The 17,694-nt window shown below is 32.7% G+C and overlaps 1 protein-coding gene, 1 long non-coding RNA gene and 1 pseudogene across 7 annotated transcripts; all 3 read right to left on the bottom strand.

The window, feature by feature from the left end:
• Positions 1-2,605: 2,605 nt before the first annotated feature.
• Positions 2,606-8,504, bottom strand: LOC120115769 (probable disease resistance protein At4g27220). 6 transcript variants are annotated; one of them, XR_005515505.1, is made up of 8 exons: positions 8,476-8,494; positions 8,142-8,230; positions 6,070-8,019; positions 5,038-5,683; positions 4,459-4,737; positions 3,440-4,195; positions 2,981-3,160; positions 2,606-2,872 (listed from the first exon to the last, which is right to left on the bottom strand). XR_005515505.1 is itself a non-coding variant. In XM_039136377.1 (7 exons), the coding sequence occupies exons 3-7, from the start codon at positions 8,004-8,006 to the stop codon at positions 3,063-3,065; spliced, it is 3,726 nt and encodes a 1,241-aa protein (XP_038992308.1). In that variant the 5' UTR covers positions 8,007-8,019; positions 8,142-8,230; positions 8,476-8,494; the 3' UTR covers positions 2,940-3,062. The 6 variants fall into 6 exon arrangements, 5 of the variants coding, with proteins under 5 accessions (XP_038992310.1, XP_038992311.1, XP_038992308.1 ...); XM_039136377.1 differs by lacking the exon at positions 2,606-2,872 and having other exon boundaries at positions 2,940-3,170; XM_039136381.1 differs by lacking the exon at positions 2,606-2,872 and having other exon boundaries at positions 2,940-3,160.
• Positions 8,505-13,840: 5,336 nt separating this feature from the next.
• On the bottom strand, positions 13,841-15,200 carry LOC120115791 (annotated as a pseudogene).
• A 258-nt stretch (positions 15,201-15,458) lies between these two features.
• On the bottom strand, positions 15,459-16,630 carry LOC120115794. Its single transcript, XR_005515508.1, has 3 exons — positions 16,284-16,630; positions 16,022-16,133; positions 15,459-15,724 (listed from the first exon to the last, which is right to left on the bottom strand). It is a non-coding gene; the product is annotated as an uncharacterized LOC120115794 (long non-coding RNA).
• Positions 16,631-17,694: the final 1,064 nt, after the last annotated feature.

The following is a 17,694-nucleotide window of genomic DNA, read 5'->3' as shown; positions in this document are numbered from 1 at the left end:
TTTGCCAGCTCAGGAAAAACCCGAAATAACCATGATGGGCAGGCGATATGACTAGTGTACGGACCTAATTCATCGTGTCGTCCGAAACGTAGACCAGTGACTAAGCAAAACTCCTCCCGCCCAAAACGAGTATACATCGGTGAAAAATGAAACCATATCTCCTCATCACCACGTTGTATCCCCTTGGGTAGATCGTTAGTCATGGTCTGAAGAAACAAATGAGTCAACATAGCATCTCCACCTGAATGTTTTACTTTCAGCCATGGCCCGAAACAAGTATTCTCAAAAAATTTCTTTGGACAGGTGTAAGTGTCGACGCAATTGTAGTGGTTAGGCTTAATTTATTCCTTAAAGTCAATGCAGTCGAAAAAAATTCCTAACAAAAACAATAAACATACCAAGTTAGATATACTAATAATATACCAAAAGCTACAAATTATACACAATAAACAGACATGATATTAAACAGGAAAATATAGCCAAATATGTTTCAAACTAGCCAGTATTCACCCAAGTCATTATTCTATCATAGTTCACAAAATGCATCAGATAACATTTCAGAAGTAAGTATAAACATTTAAAATGACAACATATATGTTTAGTGCAGGTTCAAGGACAACATTCTAGAAGAGTAGTAGTTTATTCTTGAAACTTAAATTTGCAACACTGTGAAGTTAGTATTTGTCTTGTTTTTTGGTTGAAGTAATGCAATTCATTCAAGTTCCAATTTGCAGAAGAATGGTAGTTTATTCTTGAAACTTAAATTCGCAACATGAAAATCGCAACTCGAAAATGAAATTTGCAACACGAAATTCGCAACGCGAAAACTAAAATCGCGTTGCGATTTTCGTGTTGCGAATTCCATTTTCGTGTTGCGAATTTAAGTTTCAAAAACTACTCTTCTTTTGCAAATTGAAACTTGAATGAATTGCATTACTTCAACCAAAAGACAAATACTAATTTCACAGGGTTAAAGACTAAACAGTTTAGCAGTATTGACAGCAACCGAATGAATTTACTAAGCAATCTAAATGAAATGGTTAATCTATATATTGAAATTACGAGTAAATTTATCATCAATTTAAATATAAAAAATCTAATAATAATACAAAAATTTCAAAATAAAAATAATTAAAAAAACTAACCCTCGGTGGTTAATTTTCCATTTTTGGCCGTGAATGGTTGTGAGAGGGTGGCTCTGAGAGATGGAGATGGAGGGGTTGTCGGATATGGGGGCGGATGTCACTGGAGATGGGGACGGATGTCGTCGTAGAGAGTGAGAGATGGAGATGGAATGAGTTGCGATTTAGGGTTTTAGGTTATGAGTTACAATTTACGGGATATAATGTTTACATTTGTGTTGCGAAATTAATATTTGTGTTTCGAATTCGAAAATAAAATTCTCGTTACGAAAATAAACACGATTTGCAAATTTGACTTCTGTGTTACGAATTCCAAATTCGTGTTGCAAAGAAGAAATTCGAGTTGCAAATTTTAAAACCGAGTTGCGAATTTTAAAACTGTGTTGCGAAATTGGAGTTCGTATTACGAATTTGAAATCGCGTTGCGAGTTTGTTGGTTATTTTCGCAAATCCAAAAAAATTGGTTAAAATCGTATATTATAAGACATTTTCAGTCACTGAAGTTATTTTCTCAAAAGTAATCACTATGAATCTCAACGACTAAATTTGATATTTTTAGTGAATTTCATTAAAATTATATTTTTTTTGTAGTGAAGGACTCAAGTATCAAATCTTCGATGTGAGAATTGTTTGAAAAACTCTCATGACAATCCTCATCCAACCTAGGAATCAATCCCACATGTTCTTACAATACAAACCCATTAATTAGGTGTCGAGACATGTGAGGTATAATCACACACAATGTCAACAAAAATTAGGTGTCACTCTTAACCCACGACCCGAGGTTAGATACCTCGATGCAATCATCTCTTTTTTTGAGCAATAATCCAAATCCATTGTATCATCATCAATAGATACAAATGTTCCTCACATTGAAGACAACTTTATAGACGTACCTTAGGACCAATCATGAATGAGAACCCCATTCACTGAGAGCTAAACCCGACAGCTATCAAGCCACAGTGATTCAGACCATTCCTCTACCCCCTCAAACCAAGTACACAAGACATCTCATTCCAATGTTTCCTTCCTCTTTTCCTTGATTTCAAACATTAGTAATATTATCGAGCCAGAGATATGAATGAGAGGGAATCCACTTAACCCTCTCGAGTTCATCTCTAAGGCTAACTCACCAACCTTGAAGTGGCGACTACGCCAGCCAACAACACACTTATCACTAGGAGCTTATTATCATCAATAATCTCGTTGACCTTCCGATCCTCAAACCCAACTGAATGTAAGTTCCCCTTCAGAACATGATCACCCGATGAGCCAGCCCCTTTAGAAACGTGAGTACTTCCTTGTTTAGTCACCATTAATTCAAAATCAAAGTGCTCGCCATTAACGGCTCGCATATGAGGGTTGAAAAAATCAATTACCAAACTGTGATTCCTAAATGTCTTCCACAAACTCCAATTCAAACGCTCTGGCAAATTTGTGGTAGTACAATGTAACCAAAAGCCAACAAAAAATGATGATCGATCACCATTAGGGTTTTCAGAATTTCTCAAATTACATGTGTTTGGAAAGAAAATAATGTTCTTTTTTAAGTTGAAAAGTAGTAATCAAACTCTTCTTCTTGTACTTACTGCACATAAAACACACAATAAAAGCTGCAACATAACTTTAATTAGCTAAATTACCAATTGGAAGTAAAGGACATATCCTTTTGCTTACCAACTCCATAAAGCAAGCTTCTTCACCAGTAAAAAGCGCCATTATCAACCCACCTGTTTTTAATGCAAATAATGAAGATAAGCACACGCAACTTGACACCTAAACTTGCTTACATGATATATGCAAACAAAATAAAGATATTAAGAAAGAAATTGCCTCACCTGTTTTTACCTGTGTTTAATTGACAGCCTCAACATTCTGATTTATGAGTAAACATGCCTTTGCAAATTGCCCTGAAATCATCTATTCTTCCATATAATGCGGTAGTGTCTGAAACCAGCCTCTTTTCCAACGTATGTACTTGTTACGAACGGTATGTCGAGTAGTCTTTGAAGCAGACCCTTCAGTTACCTAGATAAACCATTAAGAAAAGTGAAATGTGAAACAAAAATATTGATGTCTCATGCATTATGGTGAAGGCACAAGAAAAAAACATCTATATGGCCATTTACATAAATGCTAAAATTTGTCCTCCACATTTTTAGTTTGCTTATAAGCATGCTTGTTACTTCCACATCAACATTTTGTAATACAATTTGAGAGATTTCATATTATGCCCTTTATTATATATATAAAAAAACAATGGAGTTAAATAGGATGAAGGATTGCAAGGTGTATACCTCTGATTTGGAATGAACAATTTGCTTTGAATCAACGAAGAAACCAGTAGTCATTTTAGGATATTCTTTTATTTTCAAATCCCTCAAACCCGGAAACACAAAATGATATCCCTTGGGACAAAAATCAATGAGGCAGGGCAGTCCTTCAAGTTTTATCCATTCCAATCTATCAAACTTTATCTCCTTAGTTTTTACTTCCGTTTCATCTTCTACTTCAAATATTTGTTCCAATTTAGAGTTCCGTTCAACTCTGAGAAGTGTAAGACCTTGAAGAGAAGTAGCAGATCCAAGAGGAAACAAACTTTTCAAATTGTTGCAATCTGTTACTATAACCCGAGTCAAATTAGGAAAGCTTATATGTTGGAGAGCAGGACCAGCATTTGATGATGAAGAAACTTGATCCTTGCCTAAAATGATTCCTTCCAATTCCTCACATCCAATGATATATAGAATGGCCAACTGTGATAAACTGCGTGCTGTCGAAGGTGTAAATATATATCTTAGCTTCTTGCAATCATACAACCGCAGAGTTGTAAGGTTCTCAAGGGTTACGACTCCAGCAAGATCCTTCCATATAGTCCGTGCTTCAGAGAAATGAATCAATTGCAGTTTTTTAATGTTGGAGAATGGATACAACCCACCTTGAACCTTAAACACCTCTTCATGATTCCCAACTGCCAAACAATCTCGATGGAACATACAGACGTCAGTGCCACATAATTGACAACTATTCCCCACATTCTTAAGATATAGCTTCTGCAAACATAGACACCAGAAAATGTCATTAAAATACACTAGACTCCATTATGCATCTTTCAGATTTTAAGCTCTAAAATTTTCAACCATATTATTTAAATGTGAGAGGACATTGCATGATCTTATATTTTTATTTAAAGGGTATATAAAGGATTTTGACTTACAAACTAAGTAGAAAAGGGGAACTATCTCATGAATTTGTTTTGATTAGTTGACTACAGTGCCAAAATCCATGTATAAAATGGAAAAAAGCTGAATAATACCTCCATCAGTTGAGATTGGCCAATGAAGCATGTCAATTTGGGACAATTTTCCACTGATAACTTTCGCATAAAGGGCAGATTAAGCAGAATGTGATTGCCCACTATATCCCTTTCTTCCGTTGGCCTGAAGACTTGTATTAGCTGAGGACAATTCTTTAGTTTAACATATTCCAACGGTGGAAGTCCTCGAGATAAAGTGACTGAAAACACATATTTCAATCTCCGGCAATTCATTATCTTGACAGTTTTCAATTTTGGCCAGCACAAAGGATAGTGATTCTGCATGCATATCTCAATATTATCAAAGATAAATACATATATATTTGTCTATATAAAATTGAGGAATATCATGCAAAATTAAAATTAAAATTTCAATTTAAAATTTTTAATTTTAGAACCAAAATCTAGATATATTCAAGTAATATCATAACCGAGACCGAACGAAACTCCATAAAAATCAAACCAAATAGTAGAGTTCGAATCAACTTTTGGTTTTCTTTATTTTTTGCTCAGATTAATAAAAAACTGCTATCTAAAAGTAAAATTATTAAAAAATTTGGAGAGAACATGTATCTTTACCTCAGTAATTTCTTCTTCTTGCGCAAAACCTATGACTTGCTCTAACCCATCGCAGTTGTATACATAAAATTCTTGTAGATGCAGCATACTTCTAGCAAGGCCAGGTGAGATAGTTACTTTCAGCTTATGGCAGTTTTCAATTCTTACTACCTTTAAATTCTGGAGGCTTGGAATTGCATGACGGGATGGTTCTAATTTCAATATGCTGTCCAACTCGGGCAATGATTTTAGATTCAAGAATGTCAAATTTGAGAACAGTGGTGTTTTCCATTCAGAGCAAGATTTAAGCCTAAGAGAAGTGAACTTATTTGCTCCATTTTCACCTATGCTTGGGATAATGTTCTTTTGTCCACTGACATCCTTCAGCCTCAATTCTTCTACATTGCAAAATAGATCCGTGAACGCGCTCAAAGAGAATGTGAGATCATTAATTTCCAAAGTTCTAAAGGTCATTCCCTGCCACTCATCAAGATGCTTATTGACAACTATAATGTACCTTTGTAGTTTAGGGAACACAATATTCTCTTGGAAGCATTGATCAGTAGAAACTCTCAGTGATAGTGCAGTCAAACGAGACAATGAATTCAGCTCCGCTAAGTTGACGTTGTTTTCACTTCTCACGTGTAGCTCTTCAAGTGACGTCAACCTATTATATGCATTAAAAAAAAGCATAAATTACCAAGTTACATGGCGCAACACACATGCCAGGTTCCATTAAAAAACTATCATGTGTGTCAATTATTTTCAAGTTCAGAATACACATTTCATGCGTATCATGCAATGTGGCTTTAAGATTGGGGCTTACATGGAGTGTGGCTTCTTCTTCTTTTTAAATAGGTAGGAATATGCATGTACATGTTAGAATGCCTCATAAAATAAGTCTTACCAAAAGCTTATTGTAGATATGTTTGTGATAAGCGTGTGTGTATTCTAAATCAAAATGGCTATTAAAGTAAATAGCAGTCAAATAAATTACATAAAAGAGAATATGAATATCATAAAAATAAATAAAACTGCTGCACTAGGTATTACCTCGGTAACAAGTTGGGGGGAATATTGATGTGTTTCTCTTTGTGAGAAAGATATAATGATTTGAGAGTAGACAATTCCACTAATTCTTCAGATATCTCATCAATATCAGTGCAAAACAATACAAGAATCTCGAGGTTTCTCATATTTCTCAATGATGATGAGGTGTTTTCGAGCTTGCAATTCCCTAAACACAGAGTTCGAAGCTTTGTTAGGGGTTGGAGTCCTTCCAGTGAGAAACAGACATTTATGAGATATAGAAGTTGGAGGGCTTTCATTTCTTCAAAAATTGTACTTGAAACACTTTGTAAACCTCTTCCCTTCAAAAACAATGTCTTGAGCTTTGAAAATTCCACATTTTTAGGAAAATGATTTAAGCAACTACAGTTCCATAAAGCTATTGCAGTATAACACCCAAAACTTTCAACGGCATTAGGCCATTCTTTCAGCCCATCTTTAACCATGAATCTGTTTTCTCCCGTTGATGTTAGCCAATGAGCAAAATCCCGAACCACATCATGCATTCTTACACGTTTTCCATCATCAGCTTCCAACAGCAAGCCAGACTTTTGAAGTTTTGTTAGTGCTACACCTATTTCCCTTCTTTTGTCTTCAATTGAATAAACATTAGAGAACAATCCCACACCAATTCCGCACATAATCAACATCTCAATAGGTATTTCATAATCTTCAGGGAAAAGGGAACACAAAAGGAAACACGATTGGATGTCATTTTCCATTGTTTGGCTATTGTTCTTCTTCAAATAATCATAGCTAAGCTTAAGTGCCCTGTACACACCTCCAAAAACATCTTCATTGTCCAAATGTCTTGAGTCCTTGAGTCTCTGATTAGCAGTCCTCCACCCTTCTAAACTCTCACCTTTTAGAGCTTTTGCCACGGTTACAATTGCAAGAGGCAAGCCCTTGCATTCACCAGCTACCTCTTTGGCTACGTCAATCAAGGTGGAATAGCCATCTTCCAAACCAGCAATAACCTTGAATAAATCCCATCCTTCTTCTTCAGATAAGACACCGAGTTGAATTTGCTTCTGACTATTCATTATGGTGCAGACTTTTTGGTCACGTGTAGTCAGAAGAATTTTACAACCCTCATGTTCAACACCCAATGGAATTCCTATTGTCTCCAATTTAAATTCTTCCCAAAGGTCATCGACAATTATGAAGATGTTCGTCTCACCTTTCATACTCCGAAACAGCTCTTCCGCTTTTCCTTCTTCGCTACTTGTTTCAAATTTTAAACCAAACATATCTGCAACTTTACCTTGAATTTTGCTGATGTTTGGATTTTGGGACATTGTAAACATCACAACTTTATCAAACAACTTTTGTTCACGAGCATGCTTCCCAACTTCTTTGGCTAAAGTTGTTTTCCCAACTCCTGGCATTCCATACAGTCCAATCATGTTCACATCCTTAGTATTTACAGCCTCCATGATCTCCTTCAAAGCTGATTTTGAAGATTTAGAGTCAACGAAGTCCTTAGATGTGATGAACTCTATTCCTTGAAGAGGAGCACGGCGGCCAACTGGTGAAAAGTTACAAGTCTCTAGAAGTTTAGAGATAATAAAGGTCTTTTTTATAAGTTTCTTACTCAAAGAACAACGCCAGCCCCAATTGGAACACCATTTGCAACACTTGATATGATCGATTTCTTCTTCAAGAATCTGGGTTTCTCTCAATTCTTTCTCAACCCTTGTTAGCCAGTTCTCAACGTCCTTCTCGATTACTTCAGTTTGCCTTACAGCCAGATCAACCTCATTTTTCACTCTAGCCTTCTTTAATTGAAGATCATTTCGATGATTCTTGAAATCTTCAGCAATTTTCCCATAATGGAAAAAGTAACTAAGATAAGGCGACGCATATTCTGTTGCCAGGTTTCCCACAGTATTGGCAGCAGCAGAAGCAGCAAATTCAGCCATTTTTCTTGATGATCTGATAAGTTTGAAAAAGAAAAAACTTCTAGTGGATTCCAACTAGTAAAAAAATAACTAAAATTGGATTTCCCCTAAACCAAAGACAATGTTGGAAAAGCTGGAAATTATTGATGAACTTACCTCTCTTCTCTCTGTTATCACCACTTGAATAGGAAAAGGTAAGCGTTTAGCTACCTGCTAGCTTCAGGCAAATAGCTTGTAGATTGTAGCTGTAAAAGATCAAAAAAAGGGTTAATGTAGTGAACATAATGGGGAATTAGTAAGGGCAATACTCAAATATGCAAATGCCAAAATCAGAAAGGGTTCAATAAAAAATATGAAAATATATAGCAAGCAAGATGAGGTTTGAAGATGAAAACGGTGGTGTCTATGTAGATTTCATTTCATCTTTTAGCAAATCCTTTGATAAGTCTGTATGATTCTTGGAAGGAATTAATGAGGAGCAGTAGCTTACCTTCACTAAACCCTCTTCTTCAATATGTTGACTTCGGATGGATAACATAATGATATGAGAACACGGTTTCCCATTTATAAATTACTCCATTCCAGTCATCCTTCACGTAGAAATAAGTGTTCGAATTACACTTTTCTAATACCCTAAATTTTGGTTAATGACCAAAATTTAAGTTTTGAAGTTTAGTAGTCAAAGTAAAAAATTAAAAAAGGTTCAGGGACCATTGTGGTAATTTTTCCAAAAATAATTTTTGTTATAGTTTACTTTTGAGAGCGAGATTTTATTGAAATTAGATTTTTTATCCGGAATTTATGTTGAAAACTAGAAATGGTTAAAGTATGGTAAGAAATCTGTAAATCGGATCGAATAGAAATTTCGAGAAAAATTGAATGTTGATAAATTAGGCTTAAAAATATTATTTCCGCATGTTAAAATAATAGAAAATAATATGGACCATTGAATTTAAGAACTTATTTTCATGTTTAATTTAGATCGTTGGATCAAAGTGGCAAGATTATAATTTTTGGAAAGTTGCTTGGTAAAATTGAAAAAGGGTGAAATAATTTGTTCATATTTGACTTTTAGAAGATGATAAGGTTGGCGTGGCTTAATTTGATGGTAATTATGAAGTTTCAATAAGGATAAATTGGCCTTTTTCCAATTAAATGAATATTAAACTCATTAAGCTTAAATAAGTCTAAATTAACATGAAATTAAATTTAGAAATTTCATAAACTTAGGATATGTTTGTTTCATTGAAAATATTTTCCGTAAAATGTTTTCTGTAAAATGAATTACATTTTCTGAAAACCGTTTTACGATATTTGGAAGATGTTGTTTAAATCTTTTTCCACTAGTTGATGAATTTTTTAAAAATTATTTATTACAAATATTAAATACTATAAATAATATTATTTATCATAAAACTTATTATTATTTTTTTAAAATATTAAAATAATTTATTTATTATTAAAATTTTATTTTTAAAATTTTATTAATAAAAATATTAATATTGGTATATTTTACTGAAATAAAAATATTATAAATTATATTAATTATTTATTAAAGTATTATATATTTAATATTAATATAATAATATAATAATATTTTAATAAAGTATTATATATTTAAATTATATAATATTTTAATAATCTAATTAATTTAAATATCTTTATTAAAATATTATTAGATTATTATATTAATATTAAATATATAAATAATATTATTCATTATTAATAATTTAATAATATTATTTCTATGAAATTAATAAATAATATAAATTTTATTAATAATTTATTATATATTATTAAAATAAAAATATAATATATTATATTATTATAATATAATTGATTATTTTATTATAATATGAAAATATTATATTATATTATTAGAAATATTAATAAATATATTTAATATTTTAATAATTAATATTTTGATTAAAATGATATTAAAATATTTTATTAATATTAAATTCATAAAATAAAATTATTTTGAGTATTTATTCTTTGAAGTGAAAAGTTCGGAAAATGGCTAACGGAAAATCAAACCGTACGTCATTTTCCAAAAAAACACAAAGGAAATTTTGTTGACCAGAAAAATATTTTACGTTGATCAACCAGTTTTCCTCCAGCCAAACACTGGAAAATAAGACAAACATTTTCCGGAAAACGTTTTATGTGAAACAAACGAACCCTTAGCTTAAAATCAGCCACCAAGCCGTGAGCCTCCTCCAAAGCTAAGAAAAATTTGCTTTTCAATTTTTTAAGTAATTCCCTTTGGTTTTTGGATCGTGCCGTGAAATAGAAAGTTGCTCTACGCGAAAAACGCTATCATTTGGTACCAATATTGCATGATAATCTTGCTTGTGTTGAAAGATATCAAATTTTAAGGCTTGTGTTCACATTAGGGTTTATGGAATTGATGAAAGATTTTGATGTTTTTGAGGTTGTAGAATCATATATAAGCACGATTAATGATTAAAATCACTTGTACATGGCTATATAAGCTCATATTGAATTCGACTACACCCTAGATTTAGGGGCAAGATGTATTTTGATGAAATTAATTTAGGGGTTTGATTGAATATGTCTTGAAATATTGAATAGATGTTAGTTTCACGCTTGAATCAAGTGAAAATCATGAGATTTACACCCTAAAGCATTTGGCCTTGAGGAAATAAGTTGGGAAAAATTATAGAAAAATTTCCATGGGCTAGAAATGATATTTGGAAGGTTCTACAAGCCTTAGAATTTTTTTTGGGCCAATGTGTAATTTTTCAAAAGTTGAGGGACTTATTTGGAAATTTAAAAAAGTTATGGGATGAATGTATAATTATTCTAAAGATGATGTACATTGCTAGAAATTGTTGTTTGAGGGTTGGAATTGAAGTTAGAATGTAAAATTTAGCTATTTTGGAAAGTTGGAAAGTTGAAGTACAAAATGATAAATATTGAAAAAGTTAGAGACTTAAGTATTAAATATGTCATTGTTGAGGCACTAGGATGGAAATTAAATGCTGAAAATTTATCGGATTTTGTTAGTAAGACATAAGAGTGAATTATACTAGGTGAGTACATTTATTATGTACTTATATGACATGAGGACAACTTACGATGAATCAATCTCAAATATTTCTATCAAAACATGTTTTACCGTATTTTGAAATATTTTCATAAAGTTTATGAAAATGATTTTACCAAATAATTTTAGGGTATGAATTGCCCTAAAATATATGGATGAATTTTTATATTGTTTTAACAACTATCGATGTTTCAAAATAAATGTATAATCTGCGAATTTGATTTAAAGGCCTATTGTATGTGTATTGAGAGTCATAGGTGCATTTCGACATACTTGGAGTATGATTGTTATCGATCGATTTTGTTTAATGCATATATTACATTTTCATATCATTATCTTTGTGTACTTTCGGCACTATGTGTGCATGCATGATATTCATAATGAGTTTGTGAATAACCATTTCGATATATTAGTACATTGTCGCTGTTACTATAGTACCTATACTTTCGTTTAACACTTATATGCAACTCGTGTACATTGCATTCTCATTTGACATACATTGGGCTATGAATGAATACTTTTGAATATATCCATTGATAGGTATGCTGGACATACTAAATATTGTTTCATATGTTATTTGACGGAAACTTGGCTTATCAAGTCAGTTTTTACGTGTTTATATATTTTATATGATAAATCGTATTTTGGTCTTATAATGGTTTATTCTTGTTTTTAAAATGTCTTATTTATGTTATTATGCATCACTAAATTAATAATTAGTGTGTGATGGTTTCACACATAGGTAATAATGTACAATCGGAGTAAAGAGTGCAATTGACATCGTAAATTAAAGGTTGCCTCATTAGTAACTGTATGACATCTTTAAAAACTTACTTTTGATATTACTAGTTGGCATATATTAGATATATGAACAGTGGTGGATCCAGAAATTTATAAATGGGAGTCTAAAATTTTAATTTTTTTCTTAAAAATATTGGGGGTGCAAAAAAATTTATTTTTTCCATTTTTCTTTGACATACTATACTAAATTTCATTTTTTCCCACTAAATAATGGGGATGCACTTGACCCCATAGGGGGCTTAGTGCATCCGCCCCTGTATATGATGATGCTCTGGTATGTATTTGACATATGGGTTGTAATATTATTTTGTGTTCGAACTTTAAGGTTATTTTACATACTAATAGTTAATGAACATTTTTTAATATTATTATATTAAATTATTTTATTTAAAAAATAAAATTTTATTAGTTTTCAAGTATGAAAATGTTTTAAAAGTAATTTTACATCTATGACTCATGTATGTATACAGAAAATGAGTGTTACAGTTTTAAATTAATTTTAAGTGTCTAAAGAACATTTTATTAAAAAATAGTAGTTTAACGTTTTCTCTAATATACTTTTAGTACTTATACTATAATTGTCATTAAATTTGACCCGCTATCTAATACGTATCATTAATATACTTTTCTGATATTTTTATTTTTTCAAACAAAAATATTATTATAAAAATATTTTGAAAAAATTCTCCCGTCTTCTGCCTTTCCTCTCCCTCCTCCCATCCCTTGTAACACACGAAACAATCCCCCACCAAATATGTGACCGCAAGCCGTAACAATCCCCTGCCACCACATCGGAGCTTTGCAAGATTAGCGTGCGTTTTTTTTTTATGACAATACGGATGACGGTGACGGTTTTTGCCATGCAAATGGCAAGAAAGGTTTTCACTTAGTCAAGAATGTTTATGCCATGCGAACAGCGGGGGATATTTCTACTCCTCTTGACTTTCGGTCGATGATGCCAACGATGACGATAGTGGGGGATAATAGCAAGAGAAAGTCAGGGATAGCTTCTGGGTATTAGGATATTTGGGTAATTTTCTTAAAAATTTTGGGTTTTTTAATTAAAATATGAAGTTTTAAATTTTGACATGTGATTTTATACTTTTTTCATTACTTTGTGATATTTTACTCATTATTGTTAGTAACAAATTCAGATACAAGTTTATCATAAATCACATTTTCTTATAAAAAAAGTTGAAGGAAAATCTAGTCAGGACAAAAATGATAATGCATTTGTTATCCATGGAAGGAGCAAAAGAGTGAAATAGCCCATAAATATGGCATTATAAATGGGTAAAATACACTCAGATAATTTAATTATTTGTTAGGTTATAAACGAATCATTTTTTAAAAAATATATTAATATAAAAATATTTAAATTATACATTTTTTTCATTTAGGTATCTGATTTTTTTCCGGTTAATGTAGGTGTCCACATTTTCGACGTTATTATTTTAATTGTCTGGTTCGTTACAACCGTCAAAAAATCTTAAAAATTAGTCAACCAATCAATGTTTTGACACGTCATCTAATTTTTTATTTCATTTAATATAAAAATATGAAATTCATAATCCATTTTAAAAAGTACCAACTTTTTTTCATTTCGTAAGAAATATCATCAAAATCCTTAATTCCAAATCCTACCACTGTTGTCGACTATCATCGACCTCCGTCACTGAACAATTATACATCTATCGTTACCTACTCATTGACTGATCACTGTTCTAATCCTCTAAATCCCTAAAGTTCCAAAACCCAAACTCTAATTCTATTGCCTCCTCAACTTGTTAATTGTGTGAGGAGGGACATGCTTGGTTTTCGTGTGACATGCACAGCTGCGAGGCCCTAACCGGAAACAAACAGACAAGTTGATCAATCAATGGTAAGCAGCTTGATATTATGTAAGTAGATCTTGAGTTCGAGGTCTTATATATATAGAAAATCTCCGTCAGAAGATTTACATACCAAAACCAAATATACAACACAGGTCGATATGAATTAGTCAGCCTAAAACTACGGGGAACCAAAGTTTCAGCAGCATAATGAAGTACTACCAATGCCACTGCTCGTATTTTACATCCCTTCCTACTTTCCAATTTCTTCGATCTTCAAGAGTACTTGTCCACTATTTGGTCTAAGTGAAGGAGAAGGACAACAGCAAGCCATGGCAAGCTGAAACAACTTAAGAATGGGTTCTTCTGTAACTGGATTTCCCATTTCATCGCTAATTCGATGATCAACAACGGCATTTCGCATGAAGCTAGGCAGATAAAAATTTGCATCTGTTGTTGGTTTTCCAGAAAGGAGTTGGAGAAAGATCACCCCGAGGCTGTATATATCAGTCTCTTGGCTAGCAGCCCTCATTTTGATGAGCTCGGGAGCTTTATATCCTTCACTTCCTGAAGCTTCCAGCATTTCTTGGACAAAGGTAGGATTCAAATAGTAGATGTAGACCGAAATCCGAAATATATGGCTAGTAATTGCTGTCCAATAGTATGTTCTTAGGCTTAATATTTCCATGGACCATTGGCTTTGGCAATCCGGTGTGCAGGTGGTCTAATCCTCTGGTAATACCAATGGAAATCCTATAAATTACAGTCCATCTATGAGACTCCCCATTCCCATCTGCCCAAATGAAACAGTTCAGTTAAATCTTTTACAAATTCTACTGACAAAACCAAGCTAATTCACAATCTGAATCCAGGTTAAGTTTTTCAAGTTGTTTCTGCATTTACTTCCAAGGCAAGCACATGATAAAATGAACAGAAACAGGAAAAGAAAAGCTCACCTCTGAGTAACTGAGCCAGATCGCCATGGCTGTAAAAAGGATGAACAAGAAGCTTCTCTCCTCTAGGCCCAGCATAAACTCCCAAAAGAGGCTCCAAATTGGGATGTCTAATGCACCCCAACAGCTGAACTACTTCACCAAACTCTTCACCACTCGAGCTACTCACTGGCCTCAAAAACCGAAGCACTCTGACCATGTTGCCCCTCTGCAACAAGGCCTTGTACATGGTTCCATACTTGGACTTCCCAATTACTTCACCAGGAGCATCCAGGATGTCACTTATGGTAAGGTCTTCTCCACCGCTAAAAGTGATCAAATCCTCCATTTTTGACTCATCTTCATCATGCCTCTTCCCTTTACTTTCTTTACCGTCCGGTTGCTCATTTCTTTCTGTCCTCTTGTGGTAAAAGAAGATGAAAACAATGAGAGTGAACAAAAAAACTGTTGAAGACGATACAAGAAGTAGCGTGTTTTTCATTTCATAAAAAGATCGAATCTTTGATGGTTTTCACAAAGAAAGTTTGCAGCTTGTTAAAAGAGTACTGAAAAAAAAAGTTGGGAGTTTTTCAGTAGGAGAAGATGGAACAACTGCCATGTGAAGGGTTACTACATTGTTTGACCTATATGCCATTGTTGAAGAACAAAATTTTAACCATTTCCTTCAAATGATTTATGGGTTTTCCCTTTTAACTGTATCATTCTTCTTAAACTTATTCAATTCATTGTTTATATATACACCTTGTACTAGTTTTTCAAAGGGCTTTAACTATACATGAGCTATCGATTGATTAATTCAAATTTGATATTAAAGAGATTCAATAAAAGACGATATTTTCAACTTAATTTTTTTCATTCATAATATTATAATTCGAATCAAAATAAGAAAGAGCTGCAGCAAGTAACGAAGAGGCTTCTCAAAATACCAACCAATGTTTACCTTTTTCTATAAACATATGGTATTTATTTTGGCAACAACAATGGTACGATTTGTTGGTTTCTGAAATGATTGATACAACTGACATTGTACATGTTGCCTTAAGAGCAGGGCAGAGCTGCAAAATGGGCTATTGCCCTGAATTGCTGCAAACCAAGAGATAAGTGACAGTTTCAATAGCAAATTAAAGGAAAAATTACACCATACAATTATTCTCCTATGTTGATCACCATGCTATTGTTTTATATAAATGATCATTAATTTAAGGTTTAATTATAAAAAATGCTTATATTATATTTTTTCCATTTAATTGTCTAATTTTTTTTCGCTCAAATTAAATGTTTGTCATTACGAATATTATTATTTTAAGTATCTAGAGAATTAAAAAAAACATTTTTTTCTCAAATCTAAAAAAAACCAAAAACAACCATTAAAAACCTTACTTGCAAACCCTAAACGTCAGCAGCCACCATTGCCTCTGTTGCCCTGGTCATCGTCATGTCACCCAATCATCGTTGCCTACCTAATGATTGTCCGTCGCGGAGAGCATTTAATCTAGGCAAAGCCAATAGTAAATCGTAATCAAAAGCAACAAGTGCACCGGGGAATAGAACCGTAAGAAAAACTGCAATGTACTCCAACTGTATTCTCTCAACTAAAATAACCAATTCTGTTTTCAATGCAATTAATTAAATAGAAATTGACCTTGCAAGGGCGATAGCGTGGCCAAATTCATGGACTGAAACGGAGACCGAAGTGGAGATGAATAAAAATCCATCATTGAACAATGAGATTCTTAAAGAAGGAGAAAACCCGAATAAGAGGAAACCGAAAAGGTTGCTTAGCCGGGTGTTGGAGCTCATGAATAATTGCCAGAAAAGAATCAAAGTGACACCAATGAGTACCGTTAGACTGAAACCAGTCCCGATGGAAAACCAGAGTTTGAAAATCGAGACGTGCTTTTGTCTGAACCGGAAGAGAGGTTTGTTGAGGGCGTAGACAGCAGTAATGACGCGGTGGACTAAAGAAAGAGGGGAAAGTGCGAAGAGGAAGGCGGGTGGCTCCGTATCTTCTAGCCCGGTTGACTCTCATAATTCAATTAGTAAAATTAGGGGTTTTTTATATTTTAAAAAAATTAGGGTTTTTCCACAAAAATAATATATTTAATTATTTTTTAAAAATATAAAACCGACACATTTCACATAATGAACTTTTTTAACGGCAGTTACATCTAATATATTTAAAATGATAATGTTTATAACATTAGACATATGTATTGACTTAAAAAATTAAACACATAAATAAAGAAAAAATATAAATACTTAAATGAGAAAAAATATAATTTAGATATTTTTTATATTAAATCTTCATTTAATAATTTTTTATCCGAGAAATAAAAAATAATTGTGGCTGGGAGGGATCAAAACCATGATATAAGGGTAAAGGTCTAGCACTTAACTACTAGGTCAAGGCAAATAACTTAACTACTAGGTTTAGCACTTAATTTGAATCTGAGAAATTTCGTATCGATTTCCATGTATGTCATTGTTATTCTGATATGTATTTGCTCTTCTGACAGAGGTTAAATCCAATTGAGTCGTACTAACTCGAAATTCTTGAATCATATAATTATGAAATCGAACTAAGAGATGTTGGAATTTTTTTCCTAAAGACGTCCGAAACCCATAATATTTTGAGCTTATTCAATACTTTGTCGATTACTCTATTGTTTTGAAACCTTAGACCCACGGACGGATGCAAGATTTCATGTTAAAGGGATGAATTTATAAAATTTTAAGTATGAGATAAATTATAAAATTTTATGAAGTGAAAACATAATTTTAATAGAAAATATAAAAAATATAAAAAATATATAAGAATTTGAAATTTGTAAGGGAAGTGACCATCCCACCTACCCCTCTAGGTCCATCCTACTTATACCGTCAAATATTCTCACTCGTATCCAACATCAAAACTTGAGGCCTAATAATTATGTTATAAGAGTGAACAAGAAAAATTCTGAATTGAATCCTTAATGTCAGGTTTGTCAAAAAGTAGAAGAAGTTAGTGCCATGTTTTAGTTCAATGTAGTTATGTGTGTCCTCTAATTAGTGAA

This window comes from Hibiscus syriacus, unplaced genomic scaffold (genome assembly GCF_006381635.1).
Source record: "Hibiscus syriacus cultivar Baekdansim isolate YM2019G1 unplaced genomic scaffold, ASM638163v2 tig00110271_pilon, whole genome shotgun sequence".
NCBI classification, from domain to species: Eukaryota; Viridiplantae; Streptophyta; class Magnoliopsida; order Malvales; family Malvaceae; genus Hibiscus; species Hibiscus syriacus.
This window is presented reverse-complemented; position numbering and strand designations above follow the sequence as displayed.